This window comes from Ambystoma mexicanum, chromosome 2p (assembly GCF_040938575.1).
Source record: "Ambystoma mexicanum isolate Mex_15411 chromosome 2p, UKY_AmexF1_1, whole genome shotgun sequence".
NCBI lineage: Eukaryota > Metazoa > Chordata > Amphibia > Caudata > Ambystomatidae > Ambystoma > Ambystoma mexicanum.
In genome coordinates, this window is record NC_090923.1 from 1,159,982,711 (window position 1) to 1,160,005,588 (window position 22,878).

The 22,878-nt window shown below is 44.4% G+C and overlaps 1 protein-coding gene across 8 annotated transcripts in view; it reads left to right on the plus strand.

Moving 5' to 3' along the window:
- Positions 1-22,878, plus strand: part of IKBKG (inhibitor of nuclear factor kappa B kinase regulatory subunit gamma) — a 1,113,418-nt gene that overhangs the window by 938,658 nt on the left and 151,882 nt on the right. For all 8 annotated transcript variants that reach the window (XM_069645292.1, XM_069645287.1, XM_069645293.1 and 5 more), the window contains 2 exons: positions 21,861-22,003; positions 22,377-22,441. In XM_069645292.1, the coding sequence (XP_069501393.1) occupies positions 21,861-22,003; positions 22,377-22,441 (208 nt within the window). The remainder of the gene's footprint in view (positions 1-21,860; positions 22,004-22,376; positions 22,442-22,878) is intronic.

The following is a 22,878-nucleotide window of genomic DNA, read 5'->3' on the forward strand; positions in this document are numbered from 1 at the left end:
TAAAACGGCGAGAATTCAACCGTGATTTTCTGTCTTCTTCTGGGATCTTTGAAAAGGGCCCAAATCTGCAGAACCGCATTCAGCCACAAGGGAAACCTTGCCTAGAGCCTTCTTCATGGATCTCTGCTGCAAAGTCCCTTCGAAGGTCTTGTTTTCAGTCTCCACGACAAGGAATCCACTGACCGGGTATTTGGCTGCAGACCCTGAAGTTCTCCTGCTGCAAAATCTTCTTCATTGCTGAGGTACTGTGTTGGCATTGGTATGTACTTACCTTAAGCCTGTTAGGATTTCTGTGTAGCTGTGGTTTGTTTTCTGTGGTGGGGAGGCCTCTCATTCAGTGCACCCAGTCCCACTGCTAGAACCTTGCTAGGGCGTCTTGTGAGAAGCCCCTGGACCCTCTTCTAACCCTAGAAGTACCCACTTGTTTGCCCATTGTTTCTTAAGGAACTCTGACTTTTTCTACTAATGAACCTATTCTGACACTGCATGTTGGTCACTAGTCCTAGTGACCCCCCTTCTGCCACTGAGAACACTCATGCCCCAAGAATAAGGGAAAGACTTTCAAGGGATTGGGACATCTCCCTAGAAAAGAAAAGAAGTGTTTTAAAAGTTACTTACTTGTAAAGAGTTGGTTGGTTGTAATTCTAAGAGTGAACAGCTACAAACGTTCTTACTGATCCTGAATGTGTGATGCAGTATTCTTAAAAGTATGGTTAACATCTTTTCTTCCTTAACAACTGTTGTGCCAGTCTAATAGAAAGTAGATGAGTAGGTATTTTACTCTCCTGTGATTAGGTTGTGCCTCTTCCCAAAAGATTAGTCCTTTGAGGATAATTGTATGAGTGTCCCCCAACTGGGTCTTGCTTCCGCTGACTTGCTGCTAGCCTGTCCTTAATAAGTCTGTATTAGGTTGTTGCCTACCTAGAATAACTTTGAGTCATTCAGTAAAGTGTGACATTGGGTTTTACTTTCCCCTTCATTGCGAGGTTAAACAAAGTATGTGGGTTTTACTTACCTTGTGTTAGCTGTGTGCCATCCAAAAATAAGTTACAAGAGTTACTGCTTATCTCTATCTGGGGAGCCCCGATTTCATAAGCACATGTAATTGTATATTACATCCTTAGGTTTTACTCACCTAGTATAACTGTGTGTTATGACAAAAGTAGTTATAGGTTTTTACTGCACCTAGAATAAGTGTTTCACTATTCACCAAAAGTATATTGTCCAGTTGATTAAGTGATTTGTAATGAGAATTATTATACAACTGGAAGGGTCTACTGCCCTTGCATTACTGAATGTAATTATAAAAAGTAACCATTGGTTTTTACTCCCCAAGAATAGGCTTGACCTATTCTGAATGTGTATGAAAAGGTTTTGACTTCCCTAGAACTACTGTTAGGTATTTCAAATAAGGTCTATACTTGGGTCTGTGTACTTTCAGGTATAGTGTTGTGTTTTTATACTGTGATTTCATATAATGTTTTAGTGCTTACTTACCCATAGATTTATCTGGGCCTACTTGTATTTAAATAAATCATTTATTTTTACAATACAAAGTGTTTCAGTGTTTCTTTGGATCATTTGTATGACTATTTCACTTGTACGGATTCTACAGCCCTCTCTCCCTCCTAAGATAAGCCTGGCTGCTCTGTCTACGCTACCATGAACTCAGGTGGTACTATGCTATCATGAACTCAGGTGGTACAGCCTTATACTAAGAGTGGAGTCTTGTACTGCCTCAGTTGAATGGTTTTACTAAGCCCTTAGTTGGACTTCAGAAACACTGTCCTAACACTATTGCAGAGGGCAATCGGGTATCAAATTGCATCCTCAAAAACATGCAGCAGACAATGCAGGACGCATCATCGCAGAAGGCACGCTCATGAAGCACCACACCTGGTTCTGAAAGTCTGGTTTTAAGTTGGAGACTCAGGCCACCCTGCTTAACATGCTGGTGGAGCCTAGAGTCAAGAGTGCTAAGGAGGAATATGACACTCTTAAATCCCCTGGCCCGTTGACAAACAAGACCTACGTACAACAGGGCTCCTCAAACTCCTGAAGGTTTTGGGGTCGGGGTGCTCAACACTCTTCCGGCTATACTCACGGCGGACAGTCTTCATTGTGCAGCCCATCGCAAGGACAAACATCCTCTTCCGGTTTTCAAAGAGGAAATAAAAGGGTCAGAGGAAGAGGCAGAACCTCACCTGGAGAGGCTCCACCCCTCCCAAACTATGACGCACCGCTACAGGTCCTCTCCCATGCCACTCCAGTAGGAGGCCGAACTTCACACTTCACCCACACATGGGAGTATAACGTCCGACAAGTGGGTGTTGTCCACTGTGGCAGATGGGTATTGTATCGAACTGTTACAAACGCCACCCAACTGCCCACCAAGACAGAGGAAGATGATGCCAGAAGAAAAGAGCATACTGTTGGAAGAAGGGCACTGCTGGAAAATGATGCCATAGAGCTTGTGCCAGCAAATCAGGTAAACAAGGGTATTTATTCAACATACTTCCTTGTGCCAATGAAAGACCTTTTTATACGCTCAGTGTCAAACCCCAAAAGTTTTGCATGACCACGCTCCAAGAAGTAATAACCCTCCTAAATGGAGGGACTACATGGCAACATTGGATATGAAAGATGCATACTTTCATATTTCAATGCTCCATGCGCACAGAAATATCTACATTTCAAGATAGCAGGAGTTAAATACCAGTTCACGGTACTCCCCTTTGGCATCGCCTCAGCGCCAAGAGTATTCACAAAGGTGCTTGCAGTAGTGGCAGCACACCTGCGCAAAAGAGCCATCCCAGTATACCCTTATCTGGACGACTGGTTAATTACCAGGCAATCTCCTCAAATTTGCAAACAAAATACACAAAAGACAAAAGACCTTCTTTTCAATCTGGGCTTCTCCATCAGCGAAAAGAAATCAAGCCTAGTCCCCAGCCAAATAAAACAATTTCTAGGGGCTATTCTAAAGACAAAAGAGGAGCTGGCTTTCCCGTCAAACGAGAGAGTACAAAACATGTTGTTGCAAGTACCTCATTACAAGGCCGTTCGCCAGATAATTGTACGCAAAGCAATGCCCTTGCTTGGGATGATGGCCTCATGCATTCACGTAGTGCCAGGCGCACGCCTGCGCCCATTACAGGAGTGGTTCGCGAATGATCTCAGGCAAGCGGTCAGTGGGACGATCTAGTGGTTGTTTTGCTAACCCTGGTACAGGCTCTTCGCTGGTGGTCCAGGGACAACTTGCTAAGAGGAAAACCCTTCCGTGTTCCACCAGCACAAGCGATCCTAACTACAGATGCCTCACTCGCCGGATGGGGGGGCTCACTTCCTTCACTACATAGCCCACGGGCAGTGGACACGTGCTACAACCCAAAGACATATCAACTTCCTAGAACCATTGGCTGTTCTCAAGGCTCTTCAGGCCTTTCAGCAACATCTTGCAGGTCAGGCAGTGCAAGTCCTTACAGACAGCACCACTGCCATGTTATATTTAAACAAGCAGGGAGGCACACACTCTCAAAATATGTCCAAGCTATCCCAAAAAATATGGAAGTGGGCACTCAAGCGGAACATGTTCCCAACCTCTCAACATGTTCCAGGGGAACTCAATTTTCTGGCAGACACTCTAAGCAGATACCCTCTACCTGAAGAACACGAGTGGCAACTCGACAGAGATATCCTAGATGTAATATTCTCACAATGGTGTCACCCCCCCATTAGACTTGTTCGCCACGAGCCTAAAAGCACAATGCTCAGACCTTGCGTCCAGGTTTCCCCAACCAGGGAAACCTGGGAGGATAGGAGGATAACGGGAGGATAGATCATGGGCAACGTGCTCGCCTTGGAAGCAAGACGACGCAGAGCAACACAGGTTCGATCCGCGGGTCCACGCTTAGAAACCTCTGGGTATTAAGCCCGTTATAAATAACCTATCATATCATGTCAGTGTACAAGGGAAATGCCCTGTGCATGAAAAGGTCAGGGAAATGTGCTTACGCGTTCCCCCCGACACCACTCCTGAGCATAATAGTGCACGAGATGCACCAGGAACTTTAATCCTAGTTGCTTCTATGTGGGCGAGACAACCTTGGTTTCCACATCTCCTCAAACTGGCAATATGTGACCCAGTCAAGCGCCTGTGCCCGAACAACATGCTAACACAACACAAGTGAGCATCTCTCCATCCGCGCCCTCAATCTATGAACTTGGCAGCTTGGCTCCTGAAGTCCTAGAATTTGGCCACTTGAATCTTCCACAAAGGTGTATGGATATCCTAAAGAAGGCACACGAGACACTGCTATTTCAATACGTGCAAGAGATTTGTGATATGGTGCACATCACAAACACTAAACCCTGCAGAATGTTCCCCAGCTAACATTCTACATTACATTCTTTACCTACTAGAGTCCTGCCTAGTGTTCAACTCCATCAATGTACATCTGGCAATCCTCTCAGCTTACACCACTTAACAAAACAAAGTGTCCTGGTGGAATGTTCCTGTCATTAAATCATTCATGGATTGGGTAAAGATGCTATACCCCTCAATGTCCAACCCTCCTCTGGGTTGGGATCTTAATGTTGTGCTCGCCAAGCTCATGGGTCCAGTCTTTGAGCCTATGCACAAGGCCAGCCTAAAACATCTGACTTACAAAACTGCATTCCTAATTGCTATTGTATCTATAGGATGAGTCAGTGAGCTACAGGCTTTGTTCGTACAAGACCTTTTTGTCATAATACACAAGGACGAGATTGTCCTCAGAATGCAGCCTAGGTTTTCACCTAAGTTGAATTTCAAAGTTCCATATTAATCAATCCATAGAACTTCCTACCTTCTTTCAAAATATATCTAACTCAGCCGAGAGAAGCCTCCATACACTTGATGTACGGAGGGCGGTCTTGTACTATGTGAACAAAACTAAACCTCTAAGGAAAACAGATCAACTATTTTTTTGCATAGCACCTGGGAGAGAGGGCACTCGCATATCAAAAAACGCCATCTCTAGATGAATAGTAAGTGCATATAGCTCTGCTAATCTCTATCTAAAAAAGTATTCCCTTTCACTCCCAGGGCTCACTGTACCAGAGATCCAGGAGCTACCTTAGCTTTCATTGCAAGCGTCCCTCTAGACGCCATTTGCAAAGCTGCTACATGGAGTTACATCCATACGTTCACACAGCATTATTGCATTGATACTCACTCTAAAGCAGATTCACAGGTGGGACAAGCGGTTCTAAAACATCTCTTTGCTGCTGTACCTTCTCACTTTCCACCTCCTTCTACAGCTACTGCTCGCCAATCTATGCAGAGCATGTCATCTAAGCAGATCCACAAGCTACAGAAGGGATACATTACTCATTGTAATCGTATTTCTGGTGCTTGTATCTGCTTAGATTCACATGCGCCCACCCTTCCTCTCCTACTGTAGTAGAAGGCGCATTGATGTTCCTCTGGGTTATCACTGTTTCTGCTTTATCACATCTGTACTCGCGCTACACTTCATGCAACCTCATGTCAGAAACACACTATCTGAGGAACCTCGACGCGTGAAGGCCTATGGGTACAGTACATGTAACACTAGGGATAGTATTACTAACATGCCCTGTCGACGTCCGTTTTTTAGTTTAGAAAACAAATCTTCTAATACTCAGCAACTACCAGTGGATGTCAGACTATGCAGAGCATATGAATCTAAGCAGATACAAGCACTAGAAATACATTTACGGTGAGTAATGTAACCCATTCATATTGTTTGACTGCCTTGTGATGCCGCAAAAGTCCACTAGATGGCACAGCATGACAGAATAATAATATGTGAGGTGAGATTAAGGTTGGTAAAAAAGTGTATTCGTTATTTGGGTTAGCGAAATTAAAGTTTTGTTATTTAAAAGAGAAGGTGTTTTTTCAGAGTTAAGAATTCATATAACCTGACGCGATATCACGAGGAGACAGTGTTTGGTTCCATGGCTCATGCAGCACAGGTGTTGGGCCTTATGAGTTGCACAGTTACAGGAGCTCCTCCTCAAGAATCGATCTAGCTAACAGGGCAGAATTATGGGAAATGAACACCAGACGCAGATTGTTCTGATGAGACGAGAGGTAGAGCTTCACCATTGGGTTTTACAAGAGTCCAAAAAATACAGGAGCAGGACTAGGGTTGTTCTTGGGTCAGTCGTTTCTCTGAATGTTTCGGAATCAAAGCCTAGTAGTTGACCAAATTCCTGGTGTAGAATGTCAACTTTTATGCTAAATTGTGGGGCAGAGAGTAACCCGAACTTCAATCATGCACACATGCACCATTAAAGCATTTGGCGGTTAGCCAATTGGCACTGGCCACCACACACCAACATTTGTGGGCATCTGTGCGGGCAAATCCAGGGGATGTGCATTCCAAAGGAAACTCTAGCATACATTCCTCTGCATCTACTCCCGTGTAACTCCAAACACCCCTTTGTGAAAAAACCCTACCTAGTTATTCCCTCCCCCCACCCTCAATCACACTCGAGCACAACAAAGTACAATTGCCTAGATACTAGATTTCACAACACTAGGGACTCAGATGTTGGGTCCCTCCATGTAGAAAGGGCTTCTTGTGAGCTAAAATGGCTACTGCTTGTGCAGCCTCTATATTGAAGTACATTCCCCCCACCACCCAGAAACCCCAAGGGGCACCTCCGCATCAGACCCCTCCGTGAGTGCCAAAGAGGGCCCCTAAAGCAGAAAATGTGTGTCTCCAGTGAGATCGGGATGGAATTTGCTGGGAAGAAATGGTCAGGGTATCATTAAGAACAAGCAAAAAGTGAGGAGTTACTTCCATACATATGGGCCCTGTAGAAGAAGAGCAGAGCAAGACAGTTGTCTTGGAGTAAAGGAAGTGATACATTTTATCTTGAAAGCAGGGACATTTTCAGAGCCAGAAGGCAGTGAAGCCAGCAAAGCAGAGGTGATACATGGTCTCTACTGCCGCAGTCAGTGTGTAGTCTGGACACAGGATTCTAAATAGATGACTTGTAATTGTTTATTCAAATATGCAAGCAAGTCGAAATACAGGGAGTTAATCATAATCGAACCATAATAAGAAAATAGCAGGTATATGGCAGGCATGACTGGTTTGATTAGATGGAGAGAGAAAAGGAAAAACTTTGCGGGGAATGCACAAGTGAAAGAAATACGAGCTTGTGTTGAGATGACAGCGTTAAGACATAATTCCTATTTTGGGGATTCTGGGTCCCCTTTTTAGGGCCCATAAAACCTTTGCTTTTTCCTTTCTGTTCGTTTGGATCACTGACTTATTTTTGGTGGGCGAAGGACTTCTCCCAGAGTCACCCTTCCTTTGCAACCGTTTTTCCTTGATTTATATTCTATAGTCCTGGGTCACCCATAAGTCTCCCAGTCCCAGGGGTGCCTTTCAGGGCATCCCTCGTTTGCTGTAGGGTGGTTATAGGGAGTAGGCGTGTGGTTGCTGTAATTTAATTTTGTCTTCACCAGGGGTGCAAGATGCCCATTTCCGTGCAAGCCATTTTGCTGCCTCACTGTCGCTGCAGAGCCCTTTTTGGCACAGCCACAGTCGCGCGACAACCAACTCGGCACTGATAATTTGGCGCAAGGGTAATTTAGACGCTGCTGACATTGCAGCCTATGTTTAAACGAACGGCCCACGTGCCAAATGAGCACTATAAACTTGTTTGAAAGTATAAAAAGCCAAAAGAGCGACATAAACTTATTTTAATTTAATAAAGAATATATAGGAATCCGGTCAAAAGTAGGTACATATTTGGCAGTGTTGATGAGAACCCAGGTCGTGGAAGTTTGAAACTTAGCACTTAACCGCAAGCCCAAATGAAGCTTTCTGTATTAAGCCATGAAACATGTGCATACCTTATACAATTTTGCAACTTTCATTAAATGAGAGCCCCACTGATTTACCGTAATGACTTATTGACTTGTCAAGAATTGACAGATCACCCACTCCTTGGGGCAATCATTTGTTTACGCCACATTATGTAGCTGTTTTTCAGTCGGCGCCCACAAGCTGCACTAATGTTTTCAGAACTTATTTATCCTAATGCACAGTTTATCGGAAACTGAAAGAGTGGGTGGGGTGATGGGTCAGGAAGGAAACTCGGACAGAGGTGATTCATGATTTTGACCTTAAACTTTTATTGATCAAAAATGGGTGTGGAAAATGCCTCTCTTGGTCAAAACTCACACACTTGAAAGTTTGTAGAAGAGATGTGGCTTCAAAATCCCGTGGGTTATTAGCCCACAGGTTAAAGTTGCCAAGAATGATAAAAGCTGTAGTGCTTTTAGATGTGCTTTCTATAAATGTTATGAGTTGCTATTCGAATAGAGGCGTATCCCTAGGAGGACTATACAAAATCAGAACACTATGTGAGTTAACTGAGTCAGTATTTTATGTTTAGCAACATAGCTTCACATAAGTCAAAGTGAGAGGGAGTGGAGATGTAGAAATTCAGATTTTGTTGAAAGATCATGGCAACCCCCTGTACCACTTTTGCAATCAACGTGGTGGCACATATAGCCATCGGGAAGTAGCTAAGGTCACTGTATGGAGGGCTGCCTTATGTAACCAGTTCTCGGTAAGCACAAACAGGTCAAAGTTATTTTCCATAATGGAATCCGAAAAGTCCACAGCATGCAATACCAGAGACCGGATATTTATTAATGCACATTTCAGTGGAGTACTCAATAGACGATGAGCACAGGAAGAAACAGCCCGAGCACTAAGATTGGCTGTTTTAGTTAAAGGAGTTTGTGTACGTGGACTCATAACAGAGCTATTGGCACTAATCGTCTTGTTTGGAAAGTGAGAGACGCACAAGGAAGCATTGACTGGAGCTTTGGGTACTGCCATTTGAGTCGTTTGTATGATATAATATCCTTGCATATTTTCGTCAGCTAGCAGCCTTAGACGAGCCTCACGATTTATTTGAATAGTAGCTACTAGGTCACAATGAGGCATGGTTTTACACACAAAACCTCAGAGATAAGACTAATAAATAATAAAAACAACCAGAGATAGATGTCAATGAAACACTCACCGAAGCACGAACCGGCACAAACCGGCTTGGACGTTGACGTGCCTGACGTCGTCTGTAAAAAGGATTAGGAAACTACAAAATGCCTGGGAATTGTAGTTCCTTCCTGCCAGCTCATTGCACAAGATGCCTGGGAAATAAAGTGCAGCGGCAGCGGTAAGATTTAACACTGACTTTTCAACTGCTAATATAATACTAAGATAGAGATCTATCTTCTAAAATCAGAGCATGAATTTTAAAAAATCCCACTAAAACTAAATGAAGTAAAATAGAATTAAATGATGAATTCACTAATAATTTAGCAGCAAATTAACAGCGCAATGAATACAAAAACATTCAACACAACTAGAGATCTTGCTTTAAGAAGAAAAAAGGACGTCCCTTTTCTACTCCCTCTCCTTCAGGACTTTTTTTGTAAGAAAACCTCAGTGAGGGATGCTTCATTTTGTTGGGCGAAGGCCAGGTTGCGAAAGATGGTAAGATCTTCTTCCCTTTTCTCTTCAGTGGTAGATGGTTTTTCAGCTTCCCCAAAACCTAAGGTACCTCTCTCTGTTTCGTCTGGTTTACTCTTTAAAGTGAGGAAATAGAGCTTTTTCAAGAATTCCTTGTGCAGTTTGGTCCCCACGATGTACTTCAAATGGGATGTCACTGTGGTTCTGTAAGAGAACCTTTATGTCTCCCCAAAAGTCAGGATCAATGACACCTGCTAGAACGTCTATACCGAACTTCCAGGCCAGGCTAGATTTTGGGAGCAATTTTATGTAACACCCAGGAGGGGGTATTAAAACTAAGTCTGTGGAAATCATCCCTCTTTTCCCATGGAGTGATAGTAGCCTCTCTGTTACTACAGATATCAAAGCCTATTGATTCTTTTGTGGCAACAGAGGGGTTTGAGGCTCGATGGCTAAGCTTCTGGAATCGTAGGGTTCCCCAATTTGTTTCAATTGAGTCACATCCCACCGCTGACCCCATATGTAAGGATGGCATGGTATCAAAGTAAGACGGACACAAGTGACCACAGTTCAATGGTGTTTATTGAACTATAACGAGGGTGTTATAAATGCCTATCTAGTCCTAAATCTAAGATGGGATCAAGCTACAACCATAAAATAATAACATTGCAGTCCTAGTGGAGTCTTGTCAAAATAAAAATGCCTATACTAAAAAACCTATTGCCAATCCTTACAGCTAAATACAAATAGTGTGGGATAATGTTCATGAAAAAGAAAGAAGTGTTCACAAAATGATAAGTCAGGATGTTCAGGCCGTTGGCCTCCCTTCCCCATGTTTTCAGTACAGGACCAGGCAGTTCACTCGAGCATAGCACACTCCCTGGCTTCTTCTGCACGAGGACACAGTTCCATTACCAACATCAGTGCCTTCCATACCCAAGTCTCTTAAGTTATCAAAGTCTCTTGATTCAAAGGGCCAGATGTACAAAGCAAACAAAAGTTCCTTTATAAATACTCAAGTCAGGTGAGTTACTCTTCACCCTGAATCCCCCTCAGCTGGGCTCTTTTTCATACCACAATCTTTTTAGTTGGGATCCCCCTCTTCCGGGCTCAGATCCTCTTCTCCAATGCTTGCAGAATATCTTTTCTCAGGTGACTCGTGGTTCACCCCGGATACCCCTCAGCCAGGCTCAGATCCCTTTTACACAATCTCTCTCAACCGGGCTCGGACCAATTGTAGTTTGTATCAGTTATCAAAGACTTTCGAATGTGCGCAGGGTTTAGCTTGACCCATTGCAGAACCACTTCGATTTCACAGTTCACAATTTTACACTCTCAGTTAGATACCTAACAGAGACCTTCAAATGAGCACCCAAGTGGTGCCGGACCACTCTTTATATGGTATGTAGCTTGGTTTCAGAAGTTCAGTCACTCCTTGGATATTCAATTATATTTGCGTTGCTCATCACACACTCTATTCTTTGCAGATTTCTTCATACAATGTTGCTGCTTGCAACTTTGGTACTAACACAGACCGGTCTGCTATCAGTCTCCCGACTTAAAGGCTGTGCTGACTTTACTGGCACTGCTTTGTTGTAGGAGCCAAGGACAGTACCACAGCGGCAATCGCTCCACCCCGCCACGGCTATCGATGCGGGAGAGCCCCGGGCACCTTCGACAAACAAAGCACCTTTCTTCAGCTTCAATTCCCAGTCTTGTTTTTCTTATTCTCGAGGGCTCTTGAAAGTAGCGGTTCTTCTCATAAAAAGGTCAAGGGTACTTCCCTCCTTGCAACCCTCTCTGGTCTTGCTGTCTTTGTCCTCGTATTCAACTGCCATCTTGGAACTGCTGCTTCCTCGTGTGTTTTACCTTGCTCAGAGTGTGCTTTCGTGCTCCGGCTTTTATCCGCGCTGGGGGGGATGGGGGAAAGTGTGATGGAAGTCAGGTTTTGTAATTATCTGTAATTGCCCGGCTCTGCCTGACCCTTGCGATGGGACATGTCGGGTATACAGCTCGGCTGTCGGTCCATTTTCTCCCACAGTGAGTTGTCTGTCAGAAAGTGTTTGTGTTGGGAGAGGGGCAGTGGGTTGAGTGCCTAAGTATCCTACCTAGTAGGATGGGGAAAAGGTGTTACAGGGAAGGGGATACCGCGTCTGACTGTCCGGTGTCCCACTCCCCGAAGACACCTCATCCATGTGATCCTCCCGCACTGGTCCACCCCCAGCAACTGGATCCAAAAGCAATGGCTGTGGCCTGGCCACCTGGATGACAGATCCCTGGGGACTAGCAGGTGAGACACCTTCTGGTTTCTCACATGTGTCACTTAATAAAGGTGAGTATTTTCCAGTATTTTATTTATTTATTTAATTGTTTTTTTTTTAATAACGCGCCTAATACCCTACCTGAGTTTGGTTTCTAAGCGCGGATCTGGGATTCAAACCTCTGTTGCTCAGCGTGGTCTTGTTTCCAAGACCAGCGGGTTGCCCCTGTGCTATCCTCCGTTCACTATACCAGTGTGGTGTCTTTTCTATGGATAAGTATGTAGACTAATTGTACCCTGTGTCTGCCTACTTTGCCTACCTTGAGTTAAACATGACTGCTCTGTCAGGTTACTTACCTTAAGAGAATTTTGACTTCCTTTTTGGGTTGGGTGTAATAGCCCCACATTAAGGTTAGTGGTTGTACAGCCCTCTGAACAGTATACATTAATTCCTTTTCCAGATAGTGAGCCCTGTAGTCAGGACCTTTGCTAGACTGTGATCACCAGCACCTCTGTCAGTAAAATACTACGACCAATCAGTGCCTGCTTTCTAGTTTCCCTTAAATTTGTGTCGGTATGTTAGGGAGATTATTCATTGCATTGTGACACACAGCACCGTTTGTGCAGTGCCACTGAGAAGTCCCTTGGACTTCTATTAATGTTTAACTACATTTTCTTGATTGAATTACTGTTCCCAAGAATGATAAGATGATTCCTGTCTTACCTGTTCTTTTTTGGGTCCAGCACACACCACCCAATGTGGAGTACCGGGGGATGTTACATGGTAACTCCTTTATCCCACTTTTCATGTAACATTCTGTTACAGTAACTAACTTGAATTGCTGGTGGCAGTGGTTTCTTTTTTACTACCTTGTGCCATGTATCTTCAGGCTGATCTCTCGGCTGCAGTAGAGCAAGGGTGACCATTTTCCCCCAAATGGCCCTTGTGTTCTTTTTTCGCCATTTCTTTCCAGTTAGTACCTTCTGGGCTTTTACTCTCTTGTTTGAATTGGGTTTGAGTCCTTTGTGCATTTTGCCCTTGGTGGTCTTCAGCCCTGAAGCCGGACAGGCTCCAGTGTGTCTGGAAAGGCAGGAAGTGAGGGTCCCGAAACTTCCCTGTCCTTTGTCTCTAAGTGTGCTTGAGTGAAACCAGTTCTTATTGGCTGGCTGGCTGTCCAGGAGGACAGCCACCCTGCTGGGTGTTTGACAGCCTAGGGCTGTGAAGGAATGGCAACTTTCTTAAAAGGCGAGATTTTTGGAACTAGAGGCAGATTAGACCAATGGAGGACAGCATCCGACGAAGAAGACGTGAAGAGATGCCAGCAGCACCCTCCTGGATTGCGAAGTGCCTATTGAAGCCCTGTAGCTGTGCTGACCCCGTATTCATTTCGAGTGGGAAGACCCGTAGGGGACAACTTCGTCCCTTGGGCTGGTGGGACCAACTAGCCTTAAGACAAGCTTCATTTTGGTGCATCGCCTGACTTTTTTGTGACTTTCCAAGGCTGCAGAATCCCAATGCCCAGGGACCCCTGACTATCATCGAGTTCATAGTCTTAGGAAGCGCAAATCCGGCCATAATTCGTGGGCATGCAGAGAACCCTACAGAAGCAGGAAATCTTAATCCCCAGGACCGAGGATCAAGTAACTTCTAACCAGAGCTGTTAGTTCTTCTTTGGTGCTGAGAAAAAGGCACCAAAACCACAAAAGGCTGCTAGATCGAGTGCTGCTGCAGAAGCCCGGGAGACATCCTCCCTTTCGTCACCACGACCAAGGACCAGGAACAAGGGTCTACTATACTGCAACAGGAGAAGGCATCCAGCTGGAACACATTCTTCAGTTCACAGGTACTGTGGGGTTTGGGGTACATCTACCTTTTGCCAATTGTGGTGCTTTCTAGCTTGGGGAGTGCTATTTTACCCTCTTTAGAGTTGACCTCAACTCACGTGCACTGGCCTTTCAGCTTGTGCTTCTTCAAGGTGGCTCCTCTTGAGCTTCTATGATTTTCTATTTGTACTACTGACTTTTTCACATCATCTTCTAATAAGAGAGCATCAGAACTTTGAACTAACCCATTGACTTTGGCTGTCCTGGCTCCCTAAAGGCCCCCTTCTGAACCTATTGGCTTTGGCAGTGCTTGTTCCCTTATAGGTTTTGAACACTCTTTTTGCTGGGATAAAAGACTGCCTACATCCCTCTGGGAGAGTCTTAACTGTTTTTCAAAGTACAAAGTATGTTCTGATCTAACTAAAACTTTTCCCTCCCTATAACTCAATATTGCAATGGTGATCACAAATAAGTGTTATTACTGACCTCAAATCACATCACTCAATGTGCTGGAATATGTATAACCTATGAAAAGTTACTCACCTGCTTTATTGCACTTGTTGAAATTGAATCCTAACTTTGGGATTAATGTTACTATTAGTTGCTGCGGTTTTAAGATTGTCTAATTATCCTTGTGTGTATACATAAATCAATATTTATAATATAACTTTAAGTATGTAAGTGTTTAATTGGATACCTGTATTTACTAATTTCATTGTACAGCTCTACAGCTCACATTAGCCCTCTTAAGATAAGCCTAGCTGCTCAGTCACACTACCAACTTGTTTAGTACAATCCTATATTTAAAGGTGGGTTACCTAATACCAAGAGATAAGTCTTGTAAAGTCCCACACCAATTGGACTCTACAAATTCTTACCTAACACAGTACCCATCAAAGTCCTACATTTTTTGTTTGATATCCCCAATGTGCAGATTGCCCCATCTGCACATATGTTTCACCTGTAAAACATACCAGTCCAGCGCAGCCAAAATCAAAGGACACACTGTTATGGTGGTTTTTGCACCACCCTCTGTTGAGGATGCTAGAGCAGCTAACAGAAGATGGAAGACTAAAACACCTGACAAGAAAGGGAAGCCAAACCACTCTTAAACATGGGTAGCGTGGTTAGAATGACAAGGCTTAACTCTCTGGCAGGGGGTAGTAGGTTGTCACAGAGGTACAATTAGTAGACACACATACATTTTGAAATTACACCACAGTGATATACTGAAATAATATATACTTTACTTACGTTACACATTTAAGACTGTTAGTTTGAAGAAGTACTTTAGTCATAATACATGATATGTATCCAATTCACCTATTCTCTTGTTATTACACTACAACAGTGGCCACCACCTAACACATATTGCATTGAAAAATGGAAATACAATTTTATCCTGGGGAAAAATAGATTTACAATCCCTAAGGCCTAAAACACAATTCCCCAACCACCTCCTTTAGACTCCCTGGGCCTTATAACAGTAACAATGCCCAGTTGCCCAAAACAATACATTAAGGCCACAGAGAGGATGGAAGCACAATACATTTTAGCCAAAGGTGCCAAGATTCGAGGAACATCTCAGCAACATCACTTTCCAGTAACATGGGATTATACACATTGTTACTAAATGCAGTCACACAATCATTTACCAGTAGACAAACAGGGCTCACAATAATCTACTCGCCCACTCAATTAGTCAAGGTGATTTTATGAAGGGCGACGGACATTTGCATGATTCTCGCCATTTATGGTGAGTACAGGGATGTACGAAACATTTGTTATTCACTTCAAACAAACATTCTTTGCAGTAAATGGCAAATAAACATTTCACTGTGTGCGGCTTGTCCCTAGGTGGCAGTATTGCGCCAAGTATAACATTTATCAATGGTGAAATGCATCATTTAACAAAAATACTTTTTTTGCTTTTTAGTTTCATGAAAGGGTGAGGGCCTTTTTTGGGGGCAAGCAGATAAAGTATCTAACTAGACCTGTACGGCTAGTAAAACGTTTGGAATTTGCGAGGCCTGACAAATGAAAGGGATGACTTCAAAAAGGAGTATACAATCATAGGTAGGTACTGAAATGGTGAATCTTTGCCAAGAGCTCACTGAACTCCTGGGGGATCCAGCAGAAATGTCCAGGGGCAGGTAAGTACCCCAGAGTCACTTTAAGGAGAGCTCCAGTGTTAGTTGAAAGTTCCATAGGATATAATGGGAACAATTCAAGACCCATCCATACTGAAAGAGATAAGTTTAGTTCTACCCCATGGGGGCAGATGCTGTAACAATCAACCCCAGGGAAGGCTTCCAGAGGTCCGTAGATGGACCCCAGAATAGAATGTTTTGGACAGGTCTCTCGGTCCCCAATGGAAGTCTTTGGGGAATCACGGTTACGACTTGCTCCTAGGAATCACTACCACAGAACAGGGGAGCACCCATGAGTGACTAGCATGAATAATCACCATTCTTAGGACCCTGCGGTAGGTACTTGTAAGTGGATTCGGTGGAAGCAGTGATCCGAAACAACCTGGCAAGTAAACGGCTCTTCTGCACAGGTGCAGTTTTCAGGATCTGGTTCTCAGGGTTTGGCACCCTGAACCTACGATGGCCCAGCAACATAGGAGATGAACAGAAGCTCTTCCTATGACATCTACCTTCAATCCAGGAGCAAAAGATCCCATGAGGAAGGCTCCATGAAGAAGGGAGACCCGAACAGCCGTCTCCCAGCAACAGGGTGAACAACAAAAAACCGTAGCACAGCAGCAAACGGTCCCAGGATGGAGACTATGGCTGGTGGCACTCTCAAACATCCCAAACTTAAGATCCTGCACCGTGACGTACTCACACCACCTCTCTGGACTCCTGCAGCAACCCATAGCCAAGCTGAAGATCCTTCTGGTAAATGGCAGGATGCAGTATTAAAACGTCCCAGAAACAGTCCCAAAGTGGAGGGCTAGACCCAGAGGATGTGGAAACCTGGAGTCTCCTTGAAATCTGGACTGGACTTCTGGAAGCAAAAAAACAAAACCGTGATGAGGCCAAGCCACTGCACTTAGCTTGTATTGCCAAGTGAGGGCTTTAATAGATGGCCATAACAGTGGAAATCAGCAGGAAAACTCCTTCAACAGGTCAGCAGACCTGCCACCTCCGAGAACACATCAGCAAGAGGGTGTGTTGGGGCCCAGGCAGGACATAAATACCCCTGTGAAAGGTCTTGGCCAAAGGTGAAACGTGTAGTGTCCAATCTATGGACACTTCTGTCCCCTGCACACCTTAGTGCTGATATATCAGCCAAATGTTTATTTTCAATTAGCAAAGTTAAACATAATACAAGACTATGTTCAATTAACAAAGTTCCATTCGCATCTTTCAATTTTCTTTATTCATCATTCTTTTCATTTTCAAGTAACAGCCAGTAGTATTCAGCGCGTTTCAGGGTTATATTCCCCTTCTTCAGGAGCAAAAATCTGCAGACAAAAACACAGACAGACCCAATCTCTTATATATAACATTTGGTCATGTGTAAATGATTGCGTATCGCCCTGGTTATAGTCATAAATCTCATTATAAATCCTTGCAGTCAACATGCCAAGAGGTTTACAGACTAAGGGCCTCATTACACGGCAGGCGGTAGGGGTTTACCGGTAAGGGCACCGGTACCGGTAAACCCCTACCGCCTTACTACGAGTTCCCTTTGTGGGACCCGACTTTAATGGCGGGTTTTACCAGCCGTTAAAGTAGGGTGCTGCAAAGGAACCTCGGAGCTAATTACGGTACCGCAATTTGCGGTACCGTAATTAGCACCTTCCCCATTCCCATTATGCCCTATGGGGGCAAAAATGGGAATGGGGAAGAGCCTTGGTGAATCGGGAATTACCGCCCCCGCTCACCTTGGAGTAGGGCAGTAATTCCGCCATCCACCAAGGCGGACACGGTAAAATATCGGCGGCAACCATGGCGCTACTGAGGCCCTAAGTCCTGTGTTATACCATGAGCATGCCTTAGAGGATTTGTTAGTGTATGTGATAAACCACGTATGCATGAAGCAAGTAAATGAAACTCTCAGTAATCTAAATTGTGTCCCCAGTGTATTTAGAACCTTCTCTTGTTTACCACCCAAATCGATGCGGTGGAGAGGCAGGACCATAGAGCCTTCCTGGCCTAGTCAACTGTTTTTCAGCCAGTCATCGTATTCGATGCAAGCAAACCAGAGGATAAGATTATTTTGAAACAAATGGTCAGCCACAGAAATAACAAAGAGTTTATATGGTAATAAAGCTAAACAGGTCGACACCCAAAAAAGCCCTCTCAAACAATTTGTTGATTCATTCTAGGTCATGGCCAAAGGCCAGCCAGCCAATCACAAAAAGGGTCTGGAGGTAGAAGCCCAGATGACCAATCAAGCTTATTGGTGGGTCACTGGAACTGCCACTCAGCCAAAGCCCCCCCCCATAGGAAATGAGAGGGCTAGTGCAGGGACCCACAACTATCCTAAACCAGTTAGGACCAGTATGGAGGCTGCCATAATGTGCTCACTGTGACCAGGTCTGTGATTTGGCCTTGTCAAAAGTGGGGATGCAGAGTCAACCCCACTGTTGGGTGCAAGCTCCAATGTAGAGACCTCAAGTCCCAAACCCACCTCCATTGCCAGTATGTTGTTGTGCTGAACCCTAACCCCAACCATGCCACATTCACCGGAGGCTAGTTACTGTTTTTTATTGGAATCTCTCATCAAAAATGTCTCTGAATTGAAGAGTGAGAGAGATGGGAATAACAACAAAACTGGTTGAAAGGGGACAGCGCCTTAAAGGAGGCCCTTGCACTGTGGGGAACCTGCGCCGAGCGAGTGAATCAAGGGGGGAGAGCAGCAGACAACCTGAGGGATGGGTGTGGACGGAGAGGGAGGACCTGGGAAACAGCCAGCTGGCGCAGTCACCGCCAGGAGACCATGGGCATACTAGGAGGTACCAGTGGGAACACACACACACACACACCCCAAAAGCAGGGGGAGCAGGCCAGATTGGTCAGGGCTAGAAAAACCATCTGGAGGATAGGAGGGACCTTTAAAGGAGAAACTGAATGTGTGGGTTGTCCAGGTGAGGTCAGTGGAGGTGGAGGATCAAGAGACCAAAAGGAGAAATGAAGGACCAACAGATTTTGGAGGTGTCAGGTCGGACCTCCGATCTCTCTACCCATTGTAAACCCACCTCTCAAGAAGTGAATGCACATTTGTCAGTAAAGGAAGTTTATTGTATACAAATGGCCGGGAGGATCGAGATGACTCCTTAGAGACAGAACTAACTCGATCTACACAAAAGTTACACTAATCCCCCTAAGTGCCCATCGCTCTTTTTGGACACATTCATCTAAACACCATCCCCTTCGACATACATTTACATTAGATCATATTTATATATTTACAAGTACGACCCCTTTTTGATTCTTTCGATAGTTGATCATGACATCATCCCATGATTACTTATTCACCTGCAACCATCTTGATTTATTACAAGTTCCATCTGGTCGGAGACTTCTAACTCCGGGTATAATGCATGTGGCTTTTACAAGAACACTTCATCAAAATGAGGAGGCGGAGAAATTAAAAAGTTTCCTTTGAACCAGCAATAAACATCTTATCTTCACAGACTTGCTAGCATCCCTGGTATTTCTCATTTCATGCTCATTTTTTTCGACTGCCATTTCAGCTTTTATGGCCTCTGGCCCATATCCTAGTCATCTTCCTGAGAACCTAATTGTAACCCATTAACCGTTTGCCACTTCTGCCTTTAGGCACCTCTTGAGCTTGCTTTATTAACTGGCCCCAAGTCAACCCTGCCACGTGGCCGGACTTCCCTGGTCATTGAATAGCACGCTCCCATGTTCTCAGGAAGATTATATCCCTTATCCACAACAGCACCAAGTCATAAACCTATTACCCACTAGCTACTAATGTTGTCCTAGCCTCAAATGACCATTTGATACTATCACAACTGGTCAAATGCAGTTAGCTGCCTTCCTCCTTCCTTTGACCCCAGTCGACCAACTCTCCATGCCACACAAAGTTAATCTCACAACCCAGGCTTCTGCGGCCTACACAAACCGCAGGTGTGGGAGACCTGCGCTATATATGACCTTCCCATGTATTCACCATGCACCCCCTCTTCCCCAATGTCCCAAGCACATCTCCCTTGAAACCCCCCCATATATCTAGATATTCGTGTACGTGTGTTCAGGTCTACCTCATCCCCTCATAGTGGCTTCTCCATCCACAGATTTCTCCTCCCGTGTGTGCATATAAAACTCCTTGCTTCCCATCTTTAGGCGCTACGTTGCACATCGAACAACTACATTGTATTCACACTGTACCCGCATAATTGGCGTCATGTTGCTATGTGTATGCAAATTTAAAATGTATCAAACACACAAAATAACACTAATAGTAACACTCATCCCATTCCAACTAACTATACTAGATGCATACCAGATTGCAACATTGCGCCAATATCGCTTCTACCCCAGTCATAAATATGGCACCCGCAATGTAAACCTTTTTTTCTACATTGAGACCAATATCGACCACCCCAACAGATGCAGTGTGCGGTGTGTGGAGAAGGTACGGTATTGGCTTTGAGAGATCTGGGGTACTGCAGTACGAATGAGCGTAACTGGGAAATTGTTTTTTTAGCATAAGGAGTGTGTGTGATGTGACTGTATGAGTGACAGAAGGGTGTGTTGTAGAGTGGGTAGTAGTGGGGGGGAGAGTACTTGGAAGACAAGTAGAGGAATAGTGAGTCAGAGCTGGAGGAATAATAACATCAAAGGGTGAAGGTTAGATTTAAGAGGAGTGAAACACAGGAATATGAGAAGGGGTGAGAGGAGCAAGAGAAGGGCTGTAGTAGCGAGAGTAGAAAAGTAGAGGTATACATGAGTGTGCGTGAACTAGCTTAAGTCCAACAGAGCAAGTGCAAGGAACAATCCAGTAGCTTTCAATTAGAACACTACCATCTGGTGAGTTTAGTGAAAGTTAGGAAGTCCCAGATGGAGACCGATAGCTGGCATTTATGAAAACATCCTTAGCCCGATTAAACTACCAGCGTTTAGGGTTTACCACTGAGTAGAACTAATTGGGGCTATGGACATGTGTATTGGGGAGGAAATCTCAGAGACTAGAGAGAGAGAGAGAGCGAAGGGCAGCCCTCTGGGTGGTGGGGGCACAAATATTAAATAAAAACCCTTGGACCTTTCCTGTGTTTAAGGAGTGGTTTGTGCGCCATCTATGACATCAGAAAGGGTCCACATGGAAGAACTGCTATTTTGAGGCCACTTTGTGGTCACCTGTAAAAAGGGATGCCCTAGAAAATAAAATGGCAGAGAGCAGGATATAAAAATCATTGGTACCACAATGACTACCAAAAGGGTGCATTGGGCTGCCAATGCAGTAAAATGGCTTGCACCCTTAGTGAAGCCAAAAAACACGGCCACCACCAACCTATTCCCTACAAACAAAATACAGTGACACGATCACTCTAGGAAAGAAATAGGGTGCACGAGAGGGTTGACCCAATACCATCTACCTTGTCTAAGGTATAAAGGGATGTAATGGCAGGGGGACTTCAGGTGAAGTCCCTCTGGCCACCAAAAAGATATTAAGGAATCCAAAAAAGACAGGGTTAGGAGCAGAAAGTTGAGAGGCCTCAAAATGTGGCCCTAGAATCCACAAAATAGGAATTCTGGCATAACACATAATAATCCCAATGCCAAAACATATTACTACCTCCCCTTACCAAATCAGCATAGTATTGTTCAGTCTGGAGGGCCCATTCAACCATATTTTCCACTCTGAATAATGCAATACTACCAGACATTGTGTTTTTTTTCTGCTGTGCAACATTCCCCAGGATGCCCATATAGCAATCTTTCATGATGCATGCTCCAGTATGTTCACAATGCACTCTTACGTAATACCACAGTATATGTTCATTGTAATTTCCATAATGTCCCAACTGATAGCAGGTGGCAATGGTGCAAGCTGCCAATTCGGCAGGGCAAATGCTCTTAAAGAGCACTTGTTCTAGGCAGCCAGAGATCTTATGCCTATGTTGTAGGGGCCACAGTCTTTGCATATTTGGGGAAAACCACCTTTCCTAGAGCTGAAGTGTATGCAGCTTCTCAATAAAATTGTGTTGCAACCGTCTTTAAACCCTCCACACATTCACAATCGTTCTCTCTCACTTTCTTTTGCAGGCTGACATCTACAAGGTAGACTTTCATGCTGAAAGGGAGGCCCGGGAGAAGCTACACGAGCAGAGGGAACGTTTGCAAGAGCAGTTGGAGCAAATGCAGAGAGCCTATGAGAAACTCAAGGCTGATTCAGAGGTAGCAGCACGGTAAGTCTTGACTTTTGTTTGTGGAGGGGGCGAAGCAGAAACTGCTTTGAGAGGTTGTCCTCTCTGTCCCTTATAGAATTAAGAATGTTCTTGCATTTTGAGGCATGGGTGAAACAGAGACTGCATCTGAATCTGACAATGGAGAAAAGGGCCACACTTCTTTATCCTTCTCCTTTAGCGCTGGATCAGCATACTAAAGGCAGAATCAACAACTTATGCATGTTCTTGTTGGGACAGTGGGGTCAGTCTGTAGCCACTAGAGAAGTAGAACTCCATGGTGAAATCACAATAGATGTACAACTGAATGCTGGAAGCTTTGTGATACAGAAATTACTGGGTCCATGTAACTCCTGCTCATTGCCTATTATTTCAGGGCTCGAATTGAAGAGATGAGGAACAGACATTCAGATAACTTCCGCACTGGTGGACCCCAACTAGGTGAGTCTGCTTTTCAGAGAGCAACACTACTAGTTATGTCCGATCAACAAATTTTCATATTGACCTTGGTGCGGGACTGTTCCATTAAAAACATCATGGTCAGAATATATAGGGGATTGAGAGGTAAAGGCATTTTAGGATAACATTAGCAGAGGACATAAGAGTTTTATATATATATATTAAATGAGCTATGTCCCAGTTGGCAAACAAGGGTTTTGGATGGTAAATGTTTTTGTTTACTTATTTGTGTAGTACTCACTGCATATTTGCTTCTTGGCATTATAGATAGATTTGCAGGTGAAAAGATTACTCATTTTGTGACAGGGACACTTATCCGGCCCTTTCAGGGGAGGGAGTGATGGAGCCCGACCCCCTGTGGTGCCAGAGAATGTGCTGACCGGCCCCCACCCAGCACCTTCTTACCTGCTAGGTCGGCA